Source organism: Chelon labrosus (assembly GCF_963514085.1).
Source record: "Chelon labrosus genome assembly, chromosome: 20".
Classification (NCBI taxonomy): domain Eukaryota; kingdom Metazoa; phylum Chordata; class Actinopteri; order Mugiliformes; family Mugilidae; genus Chelon; species Chelon labrosus.
The window spans coordinates 25,159,954-25,186,494 of record NC_140353.1 but is presented as its reverse complement, the minus strand read 5'-3'; the positions used below and the strand labels follow the sequence as shown (position 1 = coordinate 25,186,494).

The 26,541-nt window shown below is 42.2% G+C and overlaps 1 protein-coding gene across 8 annotated transcripts in view; it reads right to left on the bottom strand.

The window, feature by feature from the left end:
• atp10d (ATPase phospholipid transporting 10D) overlaps positions 1-26,541 on the bottom strand; it is a 109,613-nt gene that overhangs the window by 8,077 nt on the left and 74,995 nt on the right. For 4 of the 8 annotated variants that reach the window (XM_084569707.1, XM_084569708.1, XM_084569712.1 and 1 more), the window contains 6 exons: positions 14,214-14,414; positions 7,387-7,467; positions 6,997-7,053; positions 6,749-6,853; positions 6,318-6,505; positions 74-3,639 (listed from right to left, as the gene is read on the bottom strand). In XM_084569707.1, coding sequence (XP_084425833.1) covers positions 3,471-3,639; positions 6,318-6,505; positions 6,749-6,853; positions 6,997-7,053; positions 7,387-7,467; positions 14,214-14,414 — 801 coding nt within the window. In that variant the 3' untranslated portion in view covers positions 74-3,470. Of the gene's footprint in view, positions 1-10; positions 3,640-6,317; positions 6,506-6,748; positions 6,854-6,996; positions 7,054-7,386; positions 7,468-14,213; positions 14,415-26,541 lie in introns of those variants that run through there. The other 4 variants (XM_084569710.1, XM_084569711.1, XM_084569713.1 and 1 more) reach the window with 4 other exon arrangements.

Here is a 26,541-nt window from a genome sequence, read left to right as displayed (position 1 = left end):
CACAATTAAACTAAACGACATAGGAATTGGTGTAGAAGCCAAGAAAAGCTATCAACACTCCTATATATTGTACCTTCTTCAGGGCTTCTCTCAGTGCCATGTCAGCTATGTCATCTGGAGTAACATTCACCTGAAAGCTGTTTCCTGTCAGAAAGTAGTCCACAACAAGAGGAGAAAGGAGAGCTGGAGGTTCACCACCCTGTACTATGAAGGTTGACATCATCTGTCCAATAGTGTGGTACACTCCATTCTGCATATGAGAAATGTTCATTCTTGGAATGAAGCCTTTTGGAGACTCTAGAGGAAAGGACAAAAACAATTGTGCTTATATATTAAAGAGAAACAGTAACTCAAGATATCATAAGCAGACCATTACCCTACTAAATAATCTAAATCTTGGGAATAGAAACAAACTTAAGAAAACATGCGTCATATTGACCTACTGGGCCTATGGGGTTAAAATGTACCAAATTCAATTCAATTCAGTTTTCAATTCAATTTTATTTATATAGCGTCAATAACAATACAAATCGTCTCAAGACGCTTTACAAAAACCCGGCCTGAAACCCCCAGAGCAAGCCTGAAGGCAACGGTGGCAAGGAAAAACTCCCTTTTAACAGGAAGAAACCTTGAGCAGAACCCAGCTCATATGGAGGGACCCATCTGCCTAAGGCCAGCTGGGTACAGACAGAAGAAAGAGAGAAGAGAACAGCAAAGAGAGAAGAGAAGAGAACAGCAAGATAAACATACATCTGTCATAGATACACATATCTGACTAAAGTGTACATGTGGAATCTTATGATACAAACTGATGATGTTACATGACAGTTTGAAAATGTAAGAGGAATCATAGGCAGGTTGGAGAATTGTTCATTCAGGTAGGAGTGGATAACTGCAGGATTCCATGAAGACTGGGCAGGCTGATGAGACCACGACAACAGATGTAGTATAGAGCTCCACAGGAAACACACCACTCCAGGCCAGAGATACTCACAAGAAGAGGGGGGAAGAGGGGGGGAGAAGGGGGAAGGGGGGGGAGGGGGGTGGGACACACACAGCAGTAAACATTCTATATAGTAATAGCACAGAATTGTATGACTAGTAGTATATAGGAAATTGGAGGGCAAGAGCTCTGTGCCAGAGAAAAGAAAGTGGAGGATGCGAGAGAGGAGAGAGAAGAAAGAAGGAGGACATGTGTTTGGTGCATCGTCCCCCAGCAGCCTAGGCCTATAGCAGCATAACTAAGGGATGGTTTAGTCCAGCCCTAACTATAAGCCTGATCAAAAAGGAAAGTCTTAAGCCTGACCTTAAAAATAGAGAGAGTGTCTGCCTCCCGAACCCAAACTGGGAGCTGGTTCCACAGGAGAGGAGCCTGATAGCTGAAAGCTCTACCTCCCATTCTACTTTTTGAAATTCTAGGAACCACAAGTAGGCCTGCACTTTCAGACCGAAGTGATCTGCTGGGATGATGTGGTACAATAAGGTCTTTAAGATACGATGGAGCTAGGCCTTTAAGGGCCTTGTATGTAAGGAGGAGGATTTTAAATTCTATTCTAGACTTTAAAGGGAGCCAGTGAAGAGAAGCTAAAACTGGAGTAATATGATCTCTCTTGCTAATTCCTGTCAATGCTCTTGCTGCGGCATTTTGAATCAATTGGAGGCTTTTTAAAGAGCTATTTGGACAGCCAGACAGTAATGAATTACAATAATCCAGTCTGGACGACACAAATGCATGAACTAGTTTTTCAGCATCACTCTGAGACAGGATGTTCCTAATTTTGACGATATTACGCAGGTGAAAGAAGGCAGTCCTGGTCACTTGCTTTATGTGACATTTAAAGGACATATCCTCATCAAATATAACACCAAGGTTTTTTACAGTAGTACTGGAGGCCAAGGTAATGCCATCCAAAGACACCATGTGATTAGATAATGAATCTCTGAGATGCTTAGGACCGAATACAATAACTTCTGTTTTGTCTGAGTTTAAGAGTAGGAAATTACAGGTCATCCAAGCCTTTATGTCTTCAAGGCATGCTTGGAGTTTAACCAACTGATTAGTTTCATCTGGTTTCATAGATAAATATAGCTGGGTGTCGTCTGCATAGCAATGAAAGTTTATGCCATGTTTTCTAATAATCTTGCCTAATGGCAACATGTATAACGTGAAGAGTATTGGTCCTAGCACAGAACCCTGAGGAACTCCATAACTTACTTTTGTATAAGTAGAGGAATCATTATTGACATGAACAAACTGGAATCTGTCAGATAGATAGGATTCAAACCAGTCTAATGCAGTTCCTTTAATCTTGACCTCACTTTCAAGTCTCTGTAGTAAAATATTATGATCAATAGTGTCAAATGCAGCACTAAGATCTAGCAGAACAAGTATAGAGACAAGTCCACTGTCTGAAGCCATGAGGAGATCATTGGTAACTTTAACCAAAGCTGTTTCTGTACTATGATGAACTCTAAAACCTGACTGAAACTCTTCAAACAGACCATTCTTGTTTAAGTGGTCACACAACTGATTAGCAACAACTTTTTCTAGAATTTTGGAAATAAAAGGAAGGTTGGAGATTGGTCTGTAGTTGGCTAAAACATCTGGATCTAGAGTGGCTTTCTTGAGTAAGGGCTTAATTACAGCAATCTTAAAAGACTGAGGCACATATCCTGTTAATAAAGATAAATTTATCTGGTTCAATATGGAGGTGTTAATTAATGGAAAAACTTCTTTGAGCAATTTAGTTGGGATTGGATCTAGAAGACAGGTTGATGGTTTAGATGCTGTAATTGTTGAAGAGAGCTCAAGAAGATCTACTGGGGAGAAGGATTCCAGATATTGATAAGGTCTTACAAAAGTTTCTAATATCACTGTACTTAATTCACTCATCAACTAAGCCACATGACACTAGCACTCTTCTTACAGGAGACATCCATTTCTGTTCTTGAGCCCGAATCTTATATCAACCAATTCGTAGGCTATAGAAAGGGAATTGGAACCCTTTGTTCAATATTTTATGAAGCTGGTTCCATTTTACTCAATGAAGACACATCAACAGAATGCCAGGAAAAAAAGTCACTTTAAAATCAGCATTATTTTGTATTTGCTCATGTGTGTTAAACAATGATTAACAAGATACTCGTGTTAGTCACAAATGTGCTAATAATGACCACACTAATGACTAATAATAGAAACTGTTGCACAAACCGAATGTCATCAGTTACTTCAGATTAGATAAACACAATGATCATTTTCATGATATTTTTGTTTTTATTTCATGATACATCAGGTTCAATACATAAGTTTATGATACACCAAAAATCCATTATGACAGTGACATACAATACAGCATGTTACTGTCAACAATCTTTTTTTAACCTTAAGATATTTCTTTCCCTGGTCGGGTCATACACTCTTATCCACTGAGTCTGGAGTGGAACTCTTTGACTCTGTGTGTAGATGGAGGTCAAGGCACAGGGTTGTTGGCATACACTGTCATGCTGTTGGCCCTGGAGTAACTCCGATTCCAGTGCTGCATTCGGCTCCAGTACCTTTCTGTATCCACTGTGTCCAAATGAGCTGATTTCAGAACAGCATAGTAGTGTAAGGTGTTGTGCAGAGCACGAAATAATAGCCTACAGATAAGAACACATTAGTCAGTTTTTTAGGACTGTGGTTTTACATGGAACAGTTTAAGGAGGGTACAACATTAAACACCGAAAAAGAAATTCTTCTGAAGGCAATATATCAGGAATGCATTGAGGATTTATTTATATATATTGTTTTTAAATTAAATATATAAAGTCAAAGTCACTGTAACGTCATAAAACATATTTCTGGTCATAACTTAGAACTAAAAATGTCTGTTAGGATAACAAGACAAAGTGATGACATTTTATATTATAAGGTCTTTTTGATATTACAAAATTAGTTTGTGCAATGAGAAGGATGAAGGAAAATCCTTTAGGTAATTCGTGTATTCATGAAACGATAGGAGATTGATCAACTCCAGTGGAGCTCAAACTTAATTTCCAGGCAGTTCGCAGTCAGAATGAGTAAACACCAAAATAAGTGTAGGATTGGAACGTGGGAATATGGATGATGTACCAGCTATTTCACATATACTGTTAAACTCAAACAAAAGAGAAATAGAATAAAAAGGGAAGGGGGAACTTTCCCTTTTTGGGGTTGTATTCTTATTTATTTAGTTTTTTAAATGATTGGTTGTTATTATTACTTATTTTGATTGTAAAGAGTGGGGGTCCTAGGCCAAAAAAGAGCAAGGCATGGAAAAAGATTGGACCATAATTAACTCTGTAAAACTCTTAATGAAATTAAAATAAATGGATTAATCTACAAGGTCCCCGAAAGTGACCGCCTGCTGTCTCGCATACTTTTCATTTTCATCTTCTGTACCCGCTTATTCCTGTTAAGGGTCGCGGGGGTCTGCTGGAGCCTACCCCAGCTGTTTGTCTCGCATACTATTACAGTCAGGGGGCCAGGAAATAGTCAAAGTAACAGACATGGATGATGCTGATGACTCTCAGTACTGAAGACATCAATGCTGAGAGATTTCTCTTTCCAGGGTGCAATCTGATATTCAAGTGAACAGTGACCCAGTACCAGACAGCATACCGAAAAATGTCTGCAATATCTGAAGACAATGGGATGCATCAATCTAAATTTCTACTTTATTTGATTCCATATTAGACAACCTCTTTTTAATCTCCATGTTTATTGAATTGTTCCTAAACTGCTTTTGTGTGTGTGCCTGTGTCAGGCTGCATCCTGCTGGGGATGGCTGCTGCCACCAAGGAGTGTCATTGTTATGGGGTGGGAGTAACAGTCTTGTCTCGGAATCTACTGCATTTTTACTCGGTCTTGTCTCGGTCTCGGTCTCGGTCGTGCTAGACTCGGGATTTTTTGTCAAGACCAGTCGAGACCATGTGATTTTTGTAATGACGCGAGGAAAAACGGGTTTGCCTGGAAGGGCCAACATGTTTGCGTGTGGACGTTTTCAATAGACGTTTTCTGAGAAAGACCCACGGATAGCGATTTGCAAAGAATTTCTCCACGTCGGGTTTAATTTATCACCTGAAGTCCAAACATCCAGATCGCTATGCTGAATATGAGGCGGAACAGAAAAGGAAAATCCCTCCGAGCACGCCCACTCCACAATTAGAACGCCAGTCATTTGAATTAAATTGCAATAAAGTTACACACGGCCCACAACATGAATAACAAAGAGCATAGGCTCAGGAACAGATCACAGAAAAAAAATCCATCTGAGGATTTTCAAGAGCAGCGCAGGCTGCTCGGCTAGGTGCGCATATACAGTACTAGAAAAAGATAACTTCTTCTTCGCCATTACATTTTTCATCTCGCGCACCCCTAGAGGCAGCTCACACACCCCCACCACACTTTGGGAATCCCTGCCTTAGATGATCAGCCGTTCTCTGTTTTAGAAGACGTGGGATTTCGTTTGCATAATAATTTCTTTCGGTGTTTTGTTTTTCGGTTTTTGGCCTTGGTTTAATCATTTTTGGTTTAGAATTTTTTGGCAAGAATTTTCGTTTCGGTACATGCCTAATATAAAGCAATAACATAAAGATAATTAAAATTGTTCAGCCAATATATAAGCCTATGTGTGTGTATAACCATCTGAAAAACTTGGTTATACCCAGGGCTCTGAAGTTATGAACTTCGTTTTGTTTGTTTTTTGACAGGAGCGAGGGTGAAGTGTGTTTGAAGATGACCAACATTTTGAAATGAATTTATTTTTCAATATGACAAGTAGACTAATGCTTCTGTTTATTCAGTTCGGTCTCGGCTTTGGACTTGGTCTCGCCCCTCCTCGGTCTTGGTCTTGACTCGGTCTCGCCCCCTCAAAGTCTTGGTCTTGTCTTGGTCTTGGTATGCTCTGGTCTTGGTCTTGACTCGGTCTCAGGTTAGGTAGTCTTGACTACAACACTAGTATCTTGTATGGTCTAAGTGTACGATACATGTCTAAGTATCATTCACATGAATGCCAAGTCAAAAAAGTTTCTCAGCAGAACATTGTCGTGTCACAAGATGTTCAATGTTATCCACTTCACCTGTCAGTGGTCGTAAAGTTATGCCTGATCAGTGCATGTGTACTTCATGGTACATTTAAAACATTTTTGCACTAAATACCCTTGACAATATAACTCTTGTGCCATATTTTCAAATCAACTCAATGTAAGGCGCACTGAAACGGCATCCTACAGCAGCATTTGTTTATGTGTGCATATGGGTGTATTTACAGTAGTATATAGAGTAGTCACGTGTGTACCTGGGTAATAGAGCTGTCACAGTAGTGAGAGCACATATGATGTAGAAAAGTGGTTGGGACATCTGCAGTGTTTCTACCCCCAATGGGTTAGTAAAAGGGCTGCAGGTCACACAGAGCACACTGAAGAGCAGAACAAAGCCAAAGTAGAAACCACCACTGAGCACCAGTACTGTCACATGGATCCAGGTCTAAAACACAAGCAGATGATTAGAGACTCAACATCACAAGTGAAGACGGTTGTTGATGAATCCTCATGCTTAGCTGTTCTCAATCAAATCAATTTTGGACTGTGTTTACAGTTTTGCAGAATACGCACACCATTTGTGTACCATAGGGTAACAGAAGTAACATCCAGGGCACACAGTTATTCCAATAGCAAAACAATTGAGACAAAATGTAGTCTGATAAGAAGTAAAGGCAGTGAGTCTGACCAGAGTATTACTCTCGATAACTTGGTGCAGCAGAATGATGAAGAGAGCTGAGGCATTGATTGGTGAGCCAAAGGAGAGCTCCCCAACATCTGATCCTGCAAATGCCTGAGATAAACACCAAAACAATCATAGTTACAAAGAGTTTTTAACTATACATTTTATAAACCACTGTATATAATTTGTTATGAGGAGAGGTCTAGTGGAGAGTTACGGGAAAGCTATGTAGATGCAGAGAGGCTCTTACTCACTGTGTAACACATCATGTTCTGATAACCTAGACAATTAGCAGGGACATCAAAGTCCTGCTGAAAAGGGAGAGGAGAGCTTTTGTGGCAGGGGACACAAAAGCTCACCTGTCAGCGGTAATAATGTTATGGCTGATTGGTGTATGTACACACAAATAAACACCAGAATACTAGAAAATGTCTCATTTGTGTTTTGTTTCTAATTATTCTGTCATTCCATATTCTGTTTCCATTTTTATCTTATTTTGTAGACGTCTTTTGATGTATAGGCCTATGTAAGTCTCGTTTTTAACTTAACTGTGTCATGAATTTCCCCTACAGGGGATTAAAAATAAAAATGCCCTCTGGAATGAAAACAATATGACAAAACAATGATTGATAATGAGTACTCACAAAATAAGGCACGAAGAAACAAACAAGGCTTTGGTAAAAAGCATCCATGACTGTGATCCAGAACATGTTGGGAACATTAACCTGCACGGAAACCATTCCCATCTGTTAGTGTTTCTAAACATAGAGTAAGCAGGTATATACATGTCACAATATAAGAGGCAACTTTCTAGTTAACATATTGGTGACCATCCAAATTTAAATTTAACTTTGAGGTCTTACTATATATAGTCTGACTTTTTAAAGTTATTATATCAGAATGTTGCAATCAGTTTTGTTCTCAAGCACTATATTAAGCCTTTTTGTCATGGTGAGGACACAACATTGCTTGCTTGAGTCAGTTTTTTTCCTGCATTCTGACCCATCCATTTGTTCACACAGTAGCGTGTATAGTCAGAGAAGGGGGCCGTGCCCAGAAAGCAATTTGGGGGTTAGGTGCTCGCTCAGGGCACCTCAGCCGTATGTTCCGTATTTTCCGGACTATAAGGCGCACCTGAATATAAGCCGCACCAGCTAAATTTTGGGGAAACTGCAGATTGTTCCATATATAAGCCGCACCCGACTATAAACCGCTGGTGTTTTAATGTTTAATTACCGTAAGGGTTTCTTCTACCACGGAGGGGATTGTCGGGACAGAAATGACTGTTTGGAAACGCAAAACATAAATCTTTCGATCAATCAAACAAAAAAATCTATCGATCAAACTTTCACATCTTTGACATTGCAAACAGCATTTGTGCAGTGCACAAATAATACAACGGTGCGCTCCTAGCGCACTTCAGTCATAGTAGGCCTACCGTAGTGCAGTATAACAAAAAACAAAGCTTACAACGCTTGACGAGGCAATAACGTTAAATGGGTAAATTTAATTCGTTTTTAAATGTGCTTGCCTGTAACACGGCAGCAAAAGTGCAGAAACCCAGCTGCTCAACAAAATAACCAGCATCTTTTTCGAAAACAGCCAACACAGCAGTAAAGGTGCAGTAACACGGCCGTTTACTGTATCAAAATAACCAGCCTACTATACCAGAAAAGTCAGTTCTTAATCCTCGTGTCATCGTCTATGACATGATAGTGCGCCCCTGGTGACCGTTAGCTGTAAAAATCCATCCGCCGTTGTATGAGCCGCAGGGTCCAAAGCAAGTGACAAAAGTAGCGGCTTATAGTCCGGAATTTACGGTACACTGAGATAAGGACATCATGGTGAATGTCATGTATGTATGTTTATTTTGAAATCTCAGATTCTTAATCTTTTACAGTCCATGACAGGTTCCACAGATGAGCATGGTCACACACCAGATCTCATTGAATTATCTACCTTTTTCTGTTTATTTAACACTAGAGCACACACCTCACCTCCTTACAATAATCCATCACTAAACCTGCACTGCTGTTTTTACCAAGTTTGAGTCTGTACATCTTTCTCTTTTAAAGGAAATCACTGGTCATTTGCAATGCTCAGCTTGAGACTAATTTACAGTTAGCCAGGTTAGCCATGACCATGCTCAGAACCACACCAGCTCAGTTTCTCCTGAACCTCCATCAGCCATAGGGAGCTTTCTGCAACCACCAATGCAGCACTGCACTGATGCATACATTTAACAGTGCCAATACGAGGCTTAATTCCAGCTCCACAACCTGGAATGCAGATGAAGGGACTTATATCAGCAGTACCAGCTCCAGCTATAATGCCAGCATCTGCCATCAGGTCCGCAATGCAGTCCTCACTGACAACTACAAAGTCATCAATTGCCAGTCCCAGCTCAGCTAACCAAGTGCCACCCTTACTGCCATGTTCAACTACACTTGTAGTTTCAGCACTACCTCCTACAGTGCCGTCTACAGTAGTGTCTCGCAGCCCCAGCCATGTCATTGCATTCTGTTTCTTCACCTGTTCAGCAACCAATGGTAAATACGGCACCATTTTTAAGGCAACACCTCTCCCTAACCCAGCATCATGTGGTGTAAAGTGGTAAACCCCTTCAGTGTCAGCATCAGCAATGACCCACCTGGAGCCCATAGTGCCAGGTGCCGTTCCACCCAACCGACGCCACCAGCTCCAGCTGCTGACCCATCCAGTTTTACTACCACAACTTGGAGCAGAACTGTTACTTGTCCCTGCTGCCAATGTTTGAGAGATGTGGCTTTGCTCTACTGAAGATGACACTGGATAATGCTGCTGAACAGCTATATTGAATTCAGTGAACAATAAGTATCAGGTACTGCTCAGCCACTTGAAACTCCCCAGTACTTTTCAAACAGCAAACATCTATAAGCACCAGTCACACCCATAGACTGCCACACTTCTGGCTCTGCAGGAGAAATATGGGCAAGCAAGACAGCTTGTGCAGTGAGTGCTGGTTGCCATCCTAAGTAGCACTCAAGATGGGCGACGCTAATGCTTTTGACTCTTTTGCGCTGTCCAGTCCCTAGTAGGTGTGCTGCAGAGTCTTGAAAAACAGAATGACTATGAGCTCATATGTGGGTCCTACATAGACCCGCTGCTAAGCAAGATCACTTCCAACCATCGAAACAGCTTTGTGGAGCACAGTCTTAATCAGCGTACTCTGCAATCTGTGCCAAAATTACAGACATGTTTTCCACAGCAGGGCCTTCATCAGTTCCCGTGGCTGATGACAGATTTTGTGGTGGTGATGGTGGTTCTGTGCAGTGGACTCAGAGAAGTATTTGTATTTCATTATTAGACTATTATTGCTGGTGGGGTGATTAGTAGGCTAGCCCAAGGCTAAGCTACTTTTTGGCACTGGAAAAAAAGTGTTAGGCAGTTTTTATGTAGGAGGTTAGGGACAGTGTACAAAAATGAAAGAAAATCAAACAAATTCTATCAATTTATCTATTGCGTTATGTTATGCCAATGCAGCTGTGCGCCTCCTTACAAGAGAATCCAATAATTCTAGGCGTATTTGTAAATGTAAAGCCACCACTCACCAACATGAAAAGTGAGTCAGCGGGCAACATTCTGATTTCATTATTAGGCTTTTAATTGTTTAACTAGTAGGCCTAGGCTAAGCTACTTTTTAGGTGTGGATAAAATGAGTTTGGGACACTTTTTATGTGGGTAAAGACAATGTAGGCTACATTGAAAGAAAATCACACTAAAATGACATAATTTTGTTCATTGCCAGTGTTATGCCAGTGCAGCTGTGTGACTGTTTATCAGAAAATCCAATAATTCTTCAACCTTATGTAAAACAAAACAAAACAAAACAAAAAACTAACTCCACAGTCTCTATTCATGTTTTGTTGAGCTTGGTTGAGATAGCACCCCCAGAAGAGGAAAGTGTTAGTGAGAGAGATGAGGCTCAGTTTGCTATAAAAACGATCGAAATGACGGGAATCATACCGAAATTGCATTGATATCACAGACCAATCGACAAAAAGTATAATTTATTTTATGGGCATTATTTTTCATGATGCTTGATGAGGCACCTGACCACATGTCCCTGTTTTAATTATGTTAACCGTTGTGTACTATTGGGGATGAAAACAGCTACTCGGGGTCACTTTTTGCTTTTAATTTGACTATAACTTTCACTCTATTGCAGCAAATGGAATGGAATTTTTGGGGAGGAACCTTAATTTTACATCAATTTTGAAAATATGATCTCAAAATTTTCAGTAGACCAATAATATACTGTGGGCAAATTTAATACCCTCTCATACTGTTAGTGGCTGAAAACAGCCACTAACTTTGACTGCTGTAAAAATATATCAGATAAATATTTTTTTGCTTAAATCTGTTAATCAACTTCAGTCCTGATCAAAACTACTGAATATAAAAAAAAGAAGAAAATAATCTAAATTTTAACCCTTTAAATGCTAATTTAGAAAATAAAGTCACTGATATGGGGAAAAATACACACAAAATGACTTATATTCAATATAAAAAATGATCGGCGACAGGAGATTTTTTACCTGTTATCACAGTTTTGGATATGTCAAAGATTAGAAGCAGCGTTGCCTTTTATGCATATTTAGTTTTTGGGCAGCATCAGATTTTCATTAAAACTCCCTTTCATACTGTTAGTGGCTGTTTTTGCCCCACTGACTCCCATTATAACCACATTATTTGAATGTACAGACATGACACTAAATAACAATGCATTTTACAATCCTGGTGATTGCCCCTGTTCAGAAGGGCTCAAATTTGGCAGTTTTACTGTTGACCACCAAATCGCGCCATTTACCCATTACATAGGCCTGCTGTATAAAAAGCTTAGTTTCTGTATTTGATATATGGAGTTTATGAGAATGTTAGTGTATGTGTGTGTGTGTGTGTGTGTGTGTGTGTGTGTGTGTGTGTGTGTGGTGGTGGTGGTGGTGGTGGCCATTTGCTCGTGAGAAGAACAACAGGAAACATGAAGAGGTACTTCATCGTCAGAGAAGCTCTTGAAATTATTATGGAGACCGAATCCCTTGCCAGTGAGCTGCAGGATCCATCAGGAATGTCCTCCTGCTCAGCATGAGGTACCGGGAGCCAGCAGTGACACAGGGCCCAAAGAAGAAGGCAGAGATCATTGTCGCCTACAACTGCTGCAAAGGTGGTGTCGACAATCTGGACAAGGTATGTGCCAGTACATATTTACCACATGTATCCTATTCCTGTTGATTTTTACTGAATTTGTGCACTTGTAAGAATGCATTTAGGAGATGCATTTTGAGTTTTGATAATGTTTGCATGATTATTCCCACTGACATGTGCGGCTATAAAATAAAATTAAATACTTATAGTTAATGAAATCAGTACTTATTGATTTCTTGTTCTGTTATCTTTAAAGGTTGTCGGCACCTACAGCATCAAAAGGAGGACCAAATGGAGGCTACAGGTGTTATTTTTTAACATGGTGGACGTCTGAGCATATAATGCTTTTGTTATTTTCATTGCTGTGGATCCCTCCTGGAACCAGGGAAAGCACTTCAGGAGGAGGCTTTTCTTGGAAGAGCAGGGAAATTCTTTGGTGTCTCCAGCAATTCTAAGGAGAGCAACTTCCTTGTGCCCCAGTTGCTGCTGCACTGCTGAGATGCGGGTTGCTGCAACTGCCCTGTCAGAGCCATAGCCAGAGCCAGCAGCAACCACCAGCAGCTCAGCACACACACACACACACTAATATTCCTAGAAACTCCATATAACAAATACAGAAACTAAGCTTTTTATACAACAGGCCTATGTAATGGGTAAATGGCGTGATTTGGTGGTCAGCAGTCAAATTGCCAAATTTGAGCCCTTCTGAACAGGGGCAATCACCAGGATTGTAAAATGCATTGTTATTTAGTGTCATGTCTGTACATTCAAATAATGTGGTTAATGGGGCAAAAACAGCCACTAACAGTATGAAAGGGAGTTTTAATGAAACTCTGATGCTACACAAAAACTATATATGCATAAAAGGCAATGATGTCATTTATCTTTGACATATCCAAGACTGTGATAACAGGTAAAAAACCTCCTGTCTCCGATCATTTTTATATTGAATATATGGCTGTTTTCAGCCACTAACGGTATGAAAGGGTAGTGTTTTTGAACAGTACACTTTTACCTAGTTATATATGCTCCCAGTGCCTTGTGCTGATATGTGAATATGTGTAATTAAGTGGACAAGATGACTGATATGACCACGCATGGAATTGCACTCTCGGCAATACAGAGGAGTTTTTGGAAATTCAACTAATAAAGGAGTTGGAGAATACAAATGGAGAACGCACAATTATGATACACTGCTACTACTACTCGACCATTACAACATTTTTAATGTGTCCAGCAAAGTGTAAAACTGAAACCATCTCTGTGACAACATGATCAAGCTCAGCATTTACCATTCTTTTGCAGATAAAATTGCTACTGAACTCATATATTTATGCTTAAAGAATACAATTAACAATAATGGTAATTACTGTTCCTTAAATAATGCTTAAATGGATAATGTTTTGTTCTTTTTCAGTGTTATAACTGAAGACATGAAGGCCACATTAAAATGCTCCAACAAAAATATTCATGATTCTTTATTTTACAAAATAGAAACAATCAACCTAAATGCACAGGTGGAATTTTAGGAATGTTAAGCACCTTCATTGTTCAATGTAAATATAGATAGAGATTTCAAATCCACTGATTTCATCTGCAAGGAAAAAGTGAAACACTGAGAAATCTGTTGTTTTGCGAGCTACAGGAATGTGTCTGACATGACAGCTCAGCTCTTTTTAAACTCCACCCAATGCAGCTAAAGTTGGAGGAAAAGGTCAAAGGTCAAATAATTTCCATTTGGATAAAATAACAGGGGTATAAGGTTGCAAGAAGAAAAACACAGCGCACACACACTTAACCACTACTAAGCTGCATTATCAGTCATCGAGATCTTTGTTTTGAGGGCGCTGGAGAAGTAGCTTTGGGACAGTGAGGCCACTGGTTTGATCACCTCTGTGTCTATAGTTGAGTTGCCTTGAGCAAGCACTTAGAAAATTACTCCCCAGACACCATGCATGACTGCCCACTGCCCTTGTGTGCTCACATAAATGAAGAGAAAGAAATTCCTTTTATGTGTGTACATAAAGACATGTCAAAACTGATTTAATTTGATTAATCATGATGATTTTGAGGAATGGATTCCACTGGTTTCTGGAGAAATTCATGAATAAGAATTTGTTCATGTGTTTCAATTCCAGTCCTTTATATATTGATATATCCTGGTGGCGAAAGCTCTTACATGAAAAAATCAAATCAAATCATTAAACTGAAAAAAAAAAACAGCTTTTATTCATCAGTATTTAGATTGCACATTTTTGGATTTGTATATCTGTGTGCATGTTGTCACCTTGGAATGTTGTGCAGCCTGGTAGAGCTCAGGCAGCTCCATCAAAGTGTCTGCAGGTGTTTCTTGATCCAGGATGCCATATATGAGCGGAGGAATTGAGGTAAAGAGCAGGTTGAAGAAGATGAGCACCCATGAGTTGGTCATGACACTTCCAGAAAAACCACAGAAGAACTGATACCAGAACAGCAGAGTTGCATACATCTGCAAGTCAAAAAAAAAAGAAGAAAAAAAAAGAGTCACAGCAGTGCGTTATAGATGTTTGCTACTCCTCAGTGGTGTTGGAATTTTTCAAGTTCTCAGTTAATAACTTTTATGGTATTTCTGTTTCTGTTCCCTCCCATTTAAAAATGTAAATCAGCACTTTCTGAGATCGCAGTCTCATCTCTCTTATCGCCCATTGAAGTCCAGGAGGACATGGTGGCAACAATGGGGGAGGGTGCTCCTTCTTACAGCATGGTGAAGAAGTGGTTTCTTGAATTTAAATGTTTTAATGTCAAATGTCTTTCTGTTGTATATTTTCTCAGGCAGTGCTGACTTGCAGTTTTGAATGACCTAAAACAGAAATACCACAAAATGTATTAACTTTCTGTGTAATGACGCAAAGAGTTGATCTGCATTTACATACAACTTACTCCCTTTTACCCTTAGCCGAGACTTATCAATCATGCTTAGGTATTATCGTCATAGATTTTTGGTATGCATTTCTATACCAAAATTAGGACTGTGGCTTTTTTGGATTTTCAAATTATCTGCTTGTCCGCATACTCCAAGCCAATCAGTCTCTAATCCCTGTAGTAATTTCTATTTGTTGCATTTAATTCATTGCATTTCTGTCTCCCAACTTTTCAGGTAATCTGAAGAACATGCTATATGATCCTCATTTCATTCTGCACTTGCCATCTCAGTCATGTGCAGTTCTGACAGCACTACTTTAGGATAGGCAGAGATATTTCAAGGTTATGCGGGAATTAGCTGTGTGATGCCCTTGTGGGCATGTGTGGGTGTGGTTACATTCTCTTAGGCTGATTGCAATAACTCGGGGCACCTGTTCCCAGTGCCCAGTAGTCTTTGGCTGCCGCCACCCTTTCAGTTTAAAAGAGAGGCTGTGTGAGGGCTTACCTCCCGTCCATACTGACTTACTAACTCCCCTCTGTTTCAGGTGCCTTCGGTGTGGTTCCCAAGTTGGCCCTTGTTAATTGTTTAAATACACTTGTTTCTTCTGGCAGCTGATGTGGTGTGTTCCCTTTTTGTTGTGGCAACTTGAGCCAGGTCATAACAAATGGGGGCTCGTCTAAACCTAGTTTAAGTTTCTTGGGAACATCAGGGCGTAGGGTGCCGCTGATTATTTGATTTGGTCCAGCTGGGTGCTGGTTTTGGATTCTTTGTCTTGGGAGATGCATCACGTATATTGGTTTTTAGGGAGCTGTATAGTGCCGGACAGTTATTGGGTTTTTGGGTGTTGTACTGTTATCCCTACGTGTTGGATACTCTGTATGTCAACGCAGATCAACAGCAAGCCAAACTCATGTTTTATGAGCCAGGAAACCGAGCGTCTTGCTCCTTTATTAACAGTCCTCTTGACAGCTTACAATTTGCAATTGTGATGGTAGCTCAATAAAAGCCAGAGTGAAACTGAAAGTAAACAGACACAAAATAAACGCTAGCTCTCAGAAATGAGAATAAAATACACAAATAAATGGCTAGTACCAGAATACTTGCTTATAAATTAACTTAAGCTATTAGAGAGTGATTTCGCGATCTTTTCGAATGCTAATTAGATCGTTAGCAACAATGCTACACTAATACACAGCGGTCAAAGCTAAGCAGGGATAAGGCTAATTCCTGGTACAAATATGTTTATACAAAACGATCTCTAAATCAGACCTTAAACCAATTCTAAGTTAACCAAAACAAACATTAGACTTACAGCCATTGCTTTCGAAGGTGTGGACAAGATTTACGACACAGGAGGCCAAGTTTTCACACTGAAAGGCAGGTTTTCTGTATCATGTTTTCTCCGAGCGGAGCTGTTCCTGTTACCCATAGTGCATTGCGACAATGTCAAAATAAAATGCAAGTAAACTTATGCTGGCTGGATATAAATACTTTTTTAAACCAGATTAACGTTTTTAGCATGAAATTATTACTAATGAATTATGACGTATTTTTAACTAAATTATTCTGAACCATTTTTTAAACTTTTATGAAATACATTTCTACATAGGGCGGAACACTCCCCGCCTGGCACTATTGATGCCACTACTACTTTTTAACAGTCTCTTCATTTTCTAAGAGCATAACGATATCTGAGATGGGCCGCAAGTAAGTCCTCGAGACACCCTGGGGTGATGTCCTCACTTCGACCTTCCTGACCTTCCCATCGCTGCTTGGAAAGGTGGATGTGATGATCGCCATTGTCCATTCATTCCTGGGTGCTTGATTTTGTTTCAACAGCACGATGTCGCCTGTCTGGAGGTTGCGGTGCGTCGCATGCCACTTGCGCCTTGATTGGAGAGTGTTGAGATATTCGTTTCTCCAGCGACTCCAAAACTCATCGGCGAGTGCCTGCACTTGTTTCCACTGATTTTTCAGCAAGTCTTTTCCACAAAATTCTCCCGGTGGTGGGGGGACATGCTGCTTTTGGGTCAAGATCATTGCAGGACAAAGTAGGAACGGTGAGGAAGGGTCTGTTGAGATGGGAACTAAGGGCCTTGCATTGATTATAGACGATACCTCAGCCATTAAGGTACAAAGCACTTCATGTGTCAGACGGGTATGCTTGTTCTGTAGGAGCATAGAGTCCAATATTCTCCGAGTTACCCCGATCATCCTTTCCCAGATGCCCCCCATGTGAGAGGCATGTGGGGGATTGAACTCCCATGTGCAACCGCTGGCATGAAGGTAGTTGACAATGTTGGGAGGGTTCTTGTTTGGTTGTGCCATACCAAGCTCCACGCTTGCTGCAATGAAGTTGGTGCCTCTGTCAGACCGCATTTGTTTTGCTGGGCCTCTTATTGCGAAGAATCTGCGTATTGCATTTATGCAGCTGCAAGTGTCCATAGATTCAATGACTTCGATATGTACACCTCTTGTGGTCATACATGTAAAAAGTATTGCCCATCTCTTACTTTGTGCTGCACCACCTCGTGTGCGTCGAATGACTACTGACCATGGGCCGAATACGTCCAACCCAACATACGAAAATGGAGGGCAAGTTTCAAGTCTCTCAGGCGGGAGATCAGCCATTTTCTGAGTCTCTAGTTTTCCCGAGTTTCCTGCATGTTACACAATGGTGGATAATGGACGAAACCAGTCTTTTGCAACCTATGATCCACAGTCCAGCTTGTCGAATTGCACTTTCAGTAAACTGCCTTCCCTGATGCACGACTTTAGCATGGTAATGTCGGACAAGCAGCTTAGTTACGTGATGCTTGTTTGGCAGAATGATTGGATTCTTGGATGCTGTGTTCAATGAAGCATATTTGAGGCGACCTCCGACTTTGATGAGGCCTTCATCCATGTAGGGGTCGAGAGCGACGATAGGACTCGAGCTGAGCACAGTTTGACCGGCCTGGAGTGCAGCATACTCGTCGGGAAAAGCGACTTTTTGAACAGACTGGAGAATAAGACTGCTAGCAGCATCCAGCTCCTCTGGAGTGTGTGGCTTCCCACATTGATGCCAGCCTCTGCATGAGTCACTTGACGAGTTACTTGAGTGAGAACGAGCTTGGTGTGTTAGGAATGCAATGGCACGTACCAGTGAGTTCCAGTTTGAGAAGCGTTGGAAGCGTTCTGGTGAGAGTCCGTTTTTCTGAATGTGTAGCGAAAGTAGCGGCTTGTCTGATTTCAGCGTCTACTTCAGGCTCGATTAACTCAAAATGTTCATGTGTGTCAGTTTCAGGTGGTTTGTAAAGGAAGTCTGGTCCCTTAAACCACACAGTGCCCATAAGCTGTGATGCAGGTATTGACCTGGTGGCTATATCAGCTGGGTTTTGCTCTGATGTGATGTAGTACCACTGCTCAGGGGATGTGGACTGACGTATACGATGTACACGGTTGTGTACATAGACATAGAAGCGCTTCGAATTGTTGCAAATGTACCCAAGAACCACCTTGCTATCGCAGTAGAATTTGACAGCGTTTGGTTTGTGATCAAGTTCGTCAAGAATGAGCTCCGCCATCTCAACCGCTAGAACTGCTCCGCACAGTTCAAGGCGAGGTATCGTGGGCTCTGGTTGGGGTGAAAGTTTTGCCTTTCCCATCACAAATCCAACTTCACATTGTCCTTCTGTATTGACTGTTTTCAAGTATGCTACTGCAGCAATAGCCCAGCTTGAAGCGTCGCAGAAAACACACAGTTCGGTGTAAGTGGACTTGGATAGGGAAGCCGGTACATAGCAGCGTGGTACTCTGAGACTGCTCAAGTCTTGGAGGGAAATTTTCCACGTTTCCCACGTGTCCATTTTGTCTTGAGGGAGAGCAACATCCCAGTCTTGGACTCCATTTGACAGTTCGCGTAACAAGAGTCTGCCTTTGATCGTCACTGGCGATGCTAGTCCCAAGGGGTCAAAGATACTGTTAATCACTGAGAGAACCCCGCGGCGGGTGTAGGGTTTGTCGTTAACAGATACCTTGAATGTAAAAGAGTCAGTGTTTATGTCCCAGCACAGGCCTAAACTCCTCTGAGCTGGTAGAGCGTCATCACCGAGACTCAAATCTTTGATGCCGGAGGCCAAATCTTCTGGTTTGAAAGCTTGCATAACTGAGACGCTATTTGAGGCAAATTTGTGGAGTTTGAGGTTGGACTCGGCCAAGGATGCACATGTGCGCTTGAGCAGATCAATGGCGGCGGACTCAGTGGGAAGCGAAATCAACCCGTCGTCTACATAGAAGTGTCTCTCGACGAAGCGCCTTGTGTCTGCTCCGAACCTTAGCTCGCCTTTCTGGATGGCTCTTCGAAGGCAATAGGTAGCTACCGCTGGCGACGGGCTATTTCCAAAAACGTGCACCCGCATGCGGTACTCCTGCACCTCTTTTGACAAGTCGTTGTCCTTGTGCCACAAGAATCTCAAATAGTCTCTGTGGTGTAGTCTGACTAGGAACCCGTAAAACATTTGCTGGATATCGGCAGTGATTGCGATGAGCTCTTTCCTAAACCGAATCAGCACGCCGAGGAGGGTATTATTGAGATCTGGGCCCGTTAACAGTACTGAGTTAAGTGACACACCAAATTGCTCGGCACTTGAGTCGAAGACCACCCGTATCTGACCAGGCTTCTGGGGATGATATACCCCGAAAATGGGTAGGTACCAGCACTCAGTGTTGTCGTTGATGGGTGGTGCGATCTCTGCATGAGAGTTCTCAAACAGCTTGTCCATAAACTCAGAGAACTGTTCTTTCATTTGAGGGTTTTTGGTTAAGGTGCGTCTTAGCGAGTTAAGTCTCGACAATGCTTGGTCTCTGTTATTTGGGAGTGGCAAGCGAGGGGACTTGAATGGTAAAGGAGCGATCCAGTTCTTATTTTCGTCCTGGTGGACCTCCTTTCCCATTATTTTCAGAAAGGTCTCGTCCTCGAAAGACATGGCACACTTGTTATCGTTCTCTGTACGCTCAAAAACTTTGTCCCCAAGCGTATCTTCCGCTGCATTGGGTTTTGAGACACGTTTAGAGATGCCATTTTTGTGCTCCCCGCCGTAGCATGTTTTTTCTTTGACGTTGATGCTATTAGGACAAGGAGTGAGGAGCGAAGGACGTCCATTGGAAAGCATGTGAGTTTTGTAGACATTGACGGTTGACTTATGAGCGTTGAGGCACACTTCCCCCACGATTACCCAGCCCAGGTCCAGACGCTGAGCAAAAGGTGCGTTGTGTGGTCCGTTGACTTGCTGCCGTGCCTTGTGGACTTGTATGATGTCCCTGCCCAGTAAAACTGCTATCTGAGCGTCTGGATCGTACTTGGGAATGAGAGGAGCGAGGTGTTTCAAATGGGCGTGAGCTAGAGCAACTTCAGGCGTGGGTATTTCATCTCTATTGAAAACTATTTCGTTGCATTCAATGAGAGGAGGGAGGTCTAGACGAGGGCCTCCACCTATTGGCTCAATTTGGAACCCCACTGCTTTTCTGCCAAGCATTTCAGTTAGACCGGCACACGTTCTCATATGGTATGTCAGAGGGTTACCCTTGATCCCAAATAGCTCGAAGAATTCAGGACGGGCCAGCGAGCTATTACTCTGATCGTCAAGGATCACATACATCTTAATGGAGCGTTCTGGTTGGCCTTTGGGGAAAACTCGAACTAAGCATACCTTAGAGCAGGAACGTGGGAGACAACCTTCACCGCAGATCTCAGTGCACCGTGATGTTACCTCAGGTGGCGTATTGTCTTGGGGCTGGAGCTCTGGCTCAGGTGTGTTTTCCGGATGAAGTTGTGGACTTGCGTCGGGATGCAAGGCAGAGCAATGTTTTTCACTTTGGCACTCCTCGCACTTGAATTTACTGTCGCAGTCCTTTATTGAGTGCATGGGAGAGCAACAGCGAAAACACCGTTTGTGTTCTTTGAGTATATTACGTCTCTCTTGTAGTGGTTTGATCCGGAAAGCTCTACATTTGGCAAGAGGATGACTTTTCTTGTGGATTGGACAGTAGCGAGTTAGATCGTCCTCTTTAGTGCTAGTGGGAGCACTTGTGTTAACCTCTGTCTTGTTTACAGTTAGAGGGGTTTTGTAGCTCGTTTGTTTGAATGGGAGTCTTTCACCTTTGCTGAAGGGTTGGCTGTTGCACGTCGCAAAACTTGGGTCGTTCCTCGCTTTTGCTTCCTCTTGGACAAACTTTACGAAATATGAGAATGGAGGGAAAGTCACGTCATATTTTTGTTTGTACCTTGAACCTGCATGGAGCCACTTATCTTGCAAACTTGGAGGAAGCTTTTCAACTATGGGCTTAACACCACGGGGTGTGTCGAGGTAAGCGAGGCCTGGGAGATAAGCTTCATCTTTAGCAACTTGCAGCTCTAAGAGCAGATCTCCTAGCTCCCTGAGTTTTACATTGTCTCTGTTTGTAAGACGAGGGAAGCTGTCTAGTTTTTTGAACAAGGCGTTTTCTACTACCTCTGGCGTAGCGTAACACTCTGATAGCCTGTCCCATGACAACTGGAGGGCAGCTTTGGGATTAGTAGAATAGACGGCTCTGATTCTTTTCACGTGCTCTGAGGACTCTTTACCGAGCCAGCTCCTGACTATAAGTGAGGTCGATGTCTTCAGTTGCATTTAAGAAAGACGACTGCCAGGCTCGAAAGTTTTCAGGGGTGTCGTCGAACTTAAAGAGCCCTGTTGTGATTAACTCTCTGCGAGCAAGGAACCTAGCAAGGTCTGCTATAGGTGGGTCACCATTGTGGGATGCATGATAACTGCTTGGCTTGACAAAGTCTCTTGGTGTGTGAAAGGTTTCATTTTTTACGTACATTTTTGTAGGTGCTGGAGGAGAAGGAGGATGTTCGGGTCTCCTTGGAGTGAATGACTGCACCTTTGGTGCTGGTTCGACTTGAGGTGTCCCTTCTTCAGCTGTTTGTGACGTTATCTGGGTTTGATGTTGCACATACTCCATAGTTCTCTGTCTGACGACTTGTGGCGGGACTGTGCTTTTTACACTTTCTCCTTTGTCTTGTTCAGCGGCTGCGGCAGCTTCTAGAACTTCTGCCTTTGCTGTAGCAGCTGCCACTTCCTTCTCCATCTCCAATATCTCTAGGTCTGCCTCTAAAGCTGCCTTTTCTAATTCTAACTTTGCTTGTTGCTTTTTTATTTCTAATTGTTTCTTACTGTATGAGGCTTTAGCATTTGTGGCTTCGGCGGCGGCTCGTGCCATGATAGCTGCTTCCAGTATACTGGACCTTGACGATAACTTGGAGGTTGAGCGTTTGGAGCTGGAGCTAGCTTTGGCTGATGCTTCATTTTCGTAGATAGACTTTTCTTCTGCTCTCTCCACTTAAGTGTTGTCCATCGCTGTGTCATGAGTTTTATCTTCCACCAACTGCTGGTATGGCTTTTCACTGTACTGTTATCCCTACGTGTTGGATACTCTGTATGTCAACGCAGATCAACAGCAAGCCAAACTCATGTTTTATGAGCCAGGAAACCGAGCGTCTTGCTCCTTTATTAACAGTCCTCTTGACAGCTTACAATTTGCAATTGTGATGGTAGCTCAATAAAAGCCAGAGTGAAACTGAAAGTAAACAGACACAAAATAAACGCTAGCTCTCAGAAATGAGAATAAAATACACAAATAAATGGCTAGTACCAGAATACTTGCTTATAAATTAACTTAAGCTATTAGACAGTGATTTCGCGATCTTTTCGAATGCTAATTAGATCGTTAGCAACAATGCTACACTAATACACAGCGGTCAAAGCTAAGCAGGGATAAGGCTAATTCCTGGTACAAATATGTTTATACAAAACGATCTCTAAATCAGACCTTAAACCAATTCTAAGTTAACCAAAACAAACATTAGACTTACAGCCATTGCTTTCGAAGGTGTGGACAAGATTTACGACACAGGAGGCCAAGTTTTCACACTGAAAGGCAGGTTTTCTGTATCATGTTTTCTCCGAGCGGAGCTGTTCCTGTTACCCATAGTGCATTGCGACAATGTCAAAATAAAATGCAAGTAAACTTATGCTGGCTGGATATAAATACTTTTTTAAACCAGATTAACGTTTTTAGCATGAAATTATTACTAATGAATTATGACGTATTTTTAACTAAATTATTCTGAACCATTTTTTAAACTTTTATGAAATACATTTCTACATAGGGCAGAACAGGTGTGCCAATCGGAAGGTAAGTGTTACTGTGTTTGATACGCTTTGTGCAGGGACTTCCCCGTTAGGCCGAAGTGACGTTTACCCTTTTGGGTTACGTCAGGTTTGTTGTTTTTATAGTGTTGTGGTGACGTGGCTAGTGTCAGCTGTTTTCGGACAGGCTGTCTCGGCACATACGTGCGATGTTGTGGGATTGCCTGCAAGGAGGTTGCTCCACATATCCACTGGTTTCTCGTGCGTAAATACCTCCCACCAGCCGCATGAAGACTAGGGGTGAGTATTAGTTTTGGCTAGGCAGTTGGGGGGAAGTGTTCCTGTTGGGTGGGTGGTTTGCCCATGCGTGTCGGCAGTTAACACTGCACTGTCTGATTGGATTAAAGTTGTTATTATTATGGCTTCTTTGGTTGTGTTTTTTGAGACACCTTCGGGGGCGTTCATTGATGGTTGCAAGAAGGAGCAGTTAATCAAAATAGCAGAGCATTATGGCATTGAGGTGTCGGTGAGCAAACGTAAGGATGACTTAAAAAATGTAATCCTCTCGGCTTTGGTTGAGCAGGGGATCTTGCAGTAAAGGGATCCTGGTGCTGCAGAATCTCAGTCTATGCCGGTGTGTGCACCAGCGACGGCTCAGATGTCGGGTTTGTCGTTTGAGCAGCAAAAAGAGATGTTGGTCATGCAACTTGAATTAGAAAAACTTCGGCAGCAGGATAGGGAGAAGGATATGCAGCTCGAGTTTGAGAAGTTGCTTGAATTGGAAAAAATTTGCCATAGCACAGAGAGGATGAGATTGGAGCTAGAACACTCGAAATTATTATTATTATAATTAGGGAGGGCAAACTTTCCTCTCAGGAGTCTGGCCCCGGGAGTTTTGCATCAGGTCTTGTCGATATCATTTCGAACTTGCGCCTAGTGCCAAAATTTAATGAGCGTGACCCTGATATATTTTTCATTCTGTTTGAGCGCGTCGCGGAGGCGAGGTACTGGTCAGAATCGGATATGGTGCTGTTACTTCAGTGTGTCCTCACCGGGAGAGCACAGGAGGCTTACTCAGCAATTTGTAGTGAAGCTAATTTGGGTTATGACATGGTAAAATTGGCCGTGTTAAAATCGTATGACTTGGTTCCTGAAGCTTATTGTCAAAGGTTCCGAAATTGGGTTAAGGATGACAGTCAAATGTGCAGTTTGTCCGCGATTTAACCTCCCATTTTAAGCGGTGGTGCGCTGCGCTGCAGCACAGGTTAGCAATTTTGATGATCTTGGTGCTTTGATTGTGTTAGAGCAGTTTAAAAACACACTTAAATGCCTTAAAGACATAAAGGCTTGGATGACCTGTAATTTCCTACTCTTAAACTCAGACAAAGCAGAAGTTATTGTATTCGGTCCTAAGCATCTCAGAGATTCATTATCTAATCACATGGTGTCTTTGGATGGCATTACCTTGGCCTCCAGTACTACTGTAAAAAACCTTGGTGTTATATTTGATGAGGATATGTCCTTTAAATGTCACATAAAGCAAGTGACCAGGACTGCCTTCTTTCACCTGCGTAATATCGTCAAAATTAGGAACATCCTGTCTCAGAGTGATGCTGAAAAACTAGTTCATGCATTTGTGTCGTCCAGACTGGATTATTGTAATTCATTACTGTCTGGCTGTCCAAATAGCTCTTTAAAAAGCCTCCAGTTGATTCAAAATGCCGCAGCAAGAGCATTGACAGGAATTAGCAAGAGAGATCATATTACTCCAGTTTTAGCTTCTCTTCACTGGCTCCCTTTAAAGTCTAGAATAGAATTTAAAATCCTCCTCCTTACATACAAGGCCCTTAAAGGCCTAGCTCCATCGTATCTTAAAGACCTTATTGTACCACATCATCCCAGCAGATCACTTCGGTCTGAAAGTGCAGGCCTACTTGTGGTTCCTAGAATTTCAAAAAGTAGAATGGGAGGTAGAGCTTTCAGCTATCAGGCTCCTCTCCTGTGGAACCAGCTCCCAGTTTGGGTTCGGGAGGCAGACACTCTCTCTATTTTTAAGGTCAGGCTTAAGACTTTCCTTTTTGATCAGGCTTATAGTTAGGGCTGGACTAAACCATCCCTTAGTTATGCTGCTATAGGCCTAGGCTGCTGGGGGACGATGCACCAAACACATGTCCTCCTTCTTTCTTCTCTCTCCTCTCTCGCATCCTCCACTTTCTTTTCTCTGGCACAGAGCTCTTGCCCTCCAATTTCCTATATACTACTAGTCATACAATTCTGTGCTATTACTATATAGAATGTTTACTGCTGTGTGTGTCCCCCCCCCCCCCCCCCCCCTTCCCCCTTCTCCCCCCCTCTTCCCCCCTCTTCTTGTGAGTATCTCTGGCCTGGAGTGGTGTGTTTCCTGTGGAGCTCTATACTACATCTGTTGTCGTGGTCTCATCAGCCTGCCCAGTCTTCATGGAATCCTGCAGTTATCCACTCCTACCTGAATGAACAATTCTCCAACCTGCCTATGATTCCTCTTACATTTTCAAACTGTCATGTAACATCATCAGTTTGTATCATAAGATTCCACATGTACACTTTAGTCAGATATGTGTATCTATGACAGATGTATGTTTATCTTGCTGTTCTCTTCTCTTCTCTCTTTGCTGTTCTCTTCTCTCTTTCTTCTGTCTGTACCCGGCTGGCCTTAGGCAGATGGGTCCCTCCATATGAGCTGGGTTCTGCTCAAGGTTTCTTCCTGTTAAAAGGGAGTTTTTCCTTGCCACCGTTGCCTTCAGGCTTGCTCTGGGGGTTTCAGGACGGGTTTTTGTAAAGCGTCTTGAGACGATTTGTATTGTTATTGACGCTATATAAATAAATAAATTGAATTGGTCTGGTGCAGGTGGTTGTTCCTGTCGGGGTACGTCCTGCCTTGCCACTTGATAAGGTAGATATGATTTTGGACAACGACCTAGCTGGCAGTGCTGTGTGGGCAGGTGTGCCACCACCCGTGGTTGTTTCCAGACCGTTGGCCTCTGGTGATCCAAGTGAAAATGATTTGTTTCCTGATATTTTTCCAGTTTGTGCTGTGACACGTGCACAGAGCTGTAAAATGTCTGTTCCTGATCTGCCTGTTTCAATTCAATTCAATTCAATTTTATTTATATAGCGTCAATAACAATACAAATCGTCTCAAGATGCTTTACAAAATCAGAGTGTAATGAAGTTGTTGGGGAGCATGTGATCTCACTGCCGGATCTTCCTCCATCTGTGCTGAGGGAGGACTGGGTGTAAAACCAGAGGGCCGATCCATCTCTCTCTGCACTGTGGGATAAGGTGTTGTCAGTTGAGGAAACCAGAGAGGTTGCCCGGGGTTATTTTGTTCAGGGGGGACTTGCTGGTGTGTAAGTGGATACCCTGTGTTGGTGGAGCCAATTTTTCAGGTTGTGGTGCCAGATGGATTTTGGGGCGATGTGTTAAAAACTGCCCATGACAGTTGTGGTCATTTGGGTATAAAGAAGACCTATGATCGTGTTCTACGCCATAGATTCTCA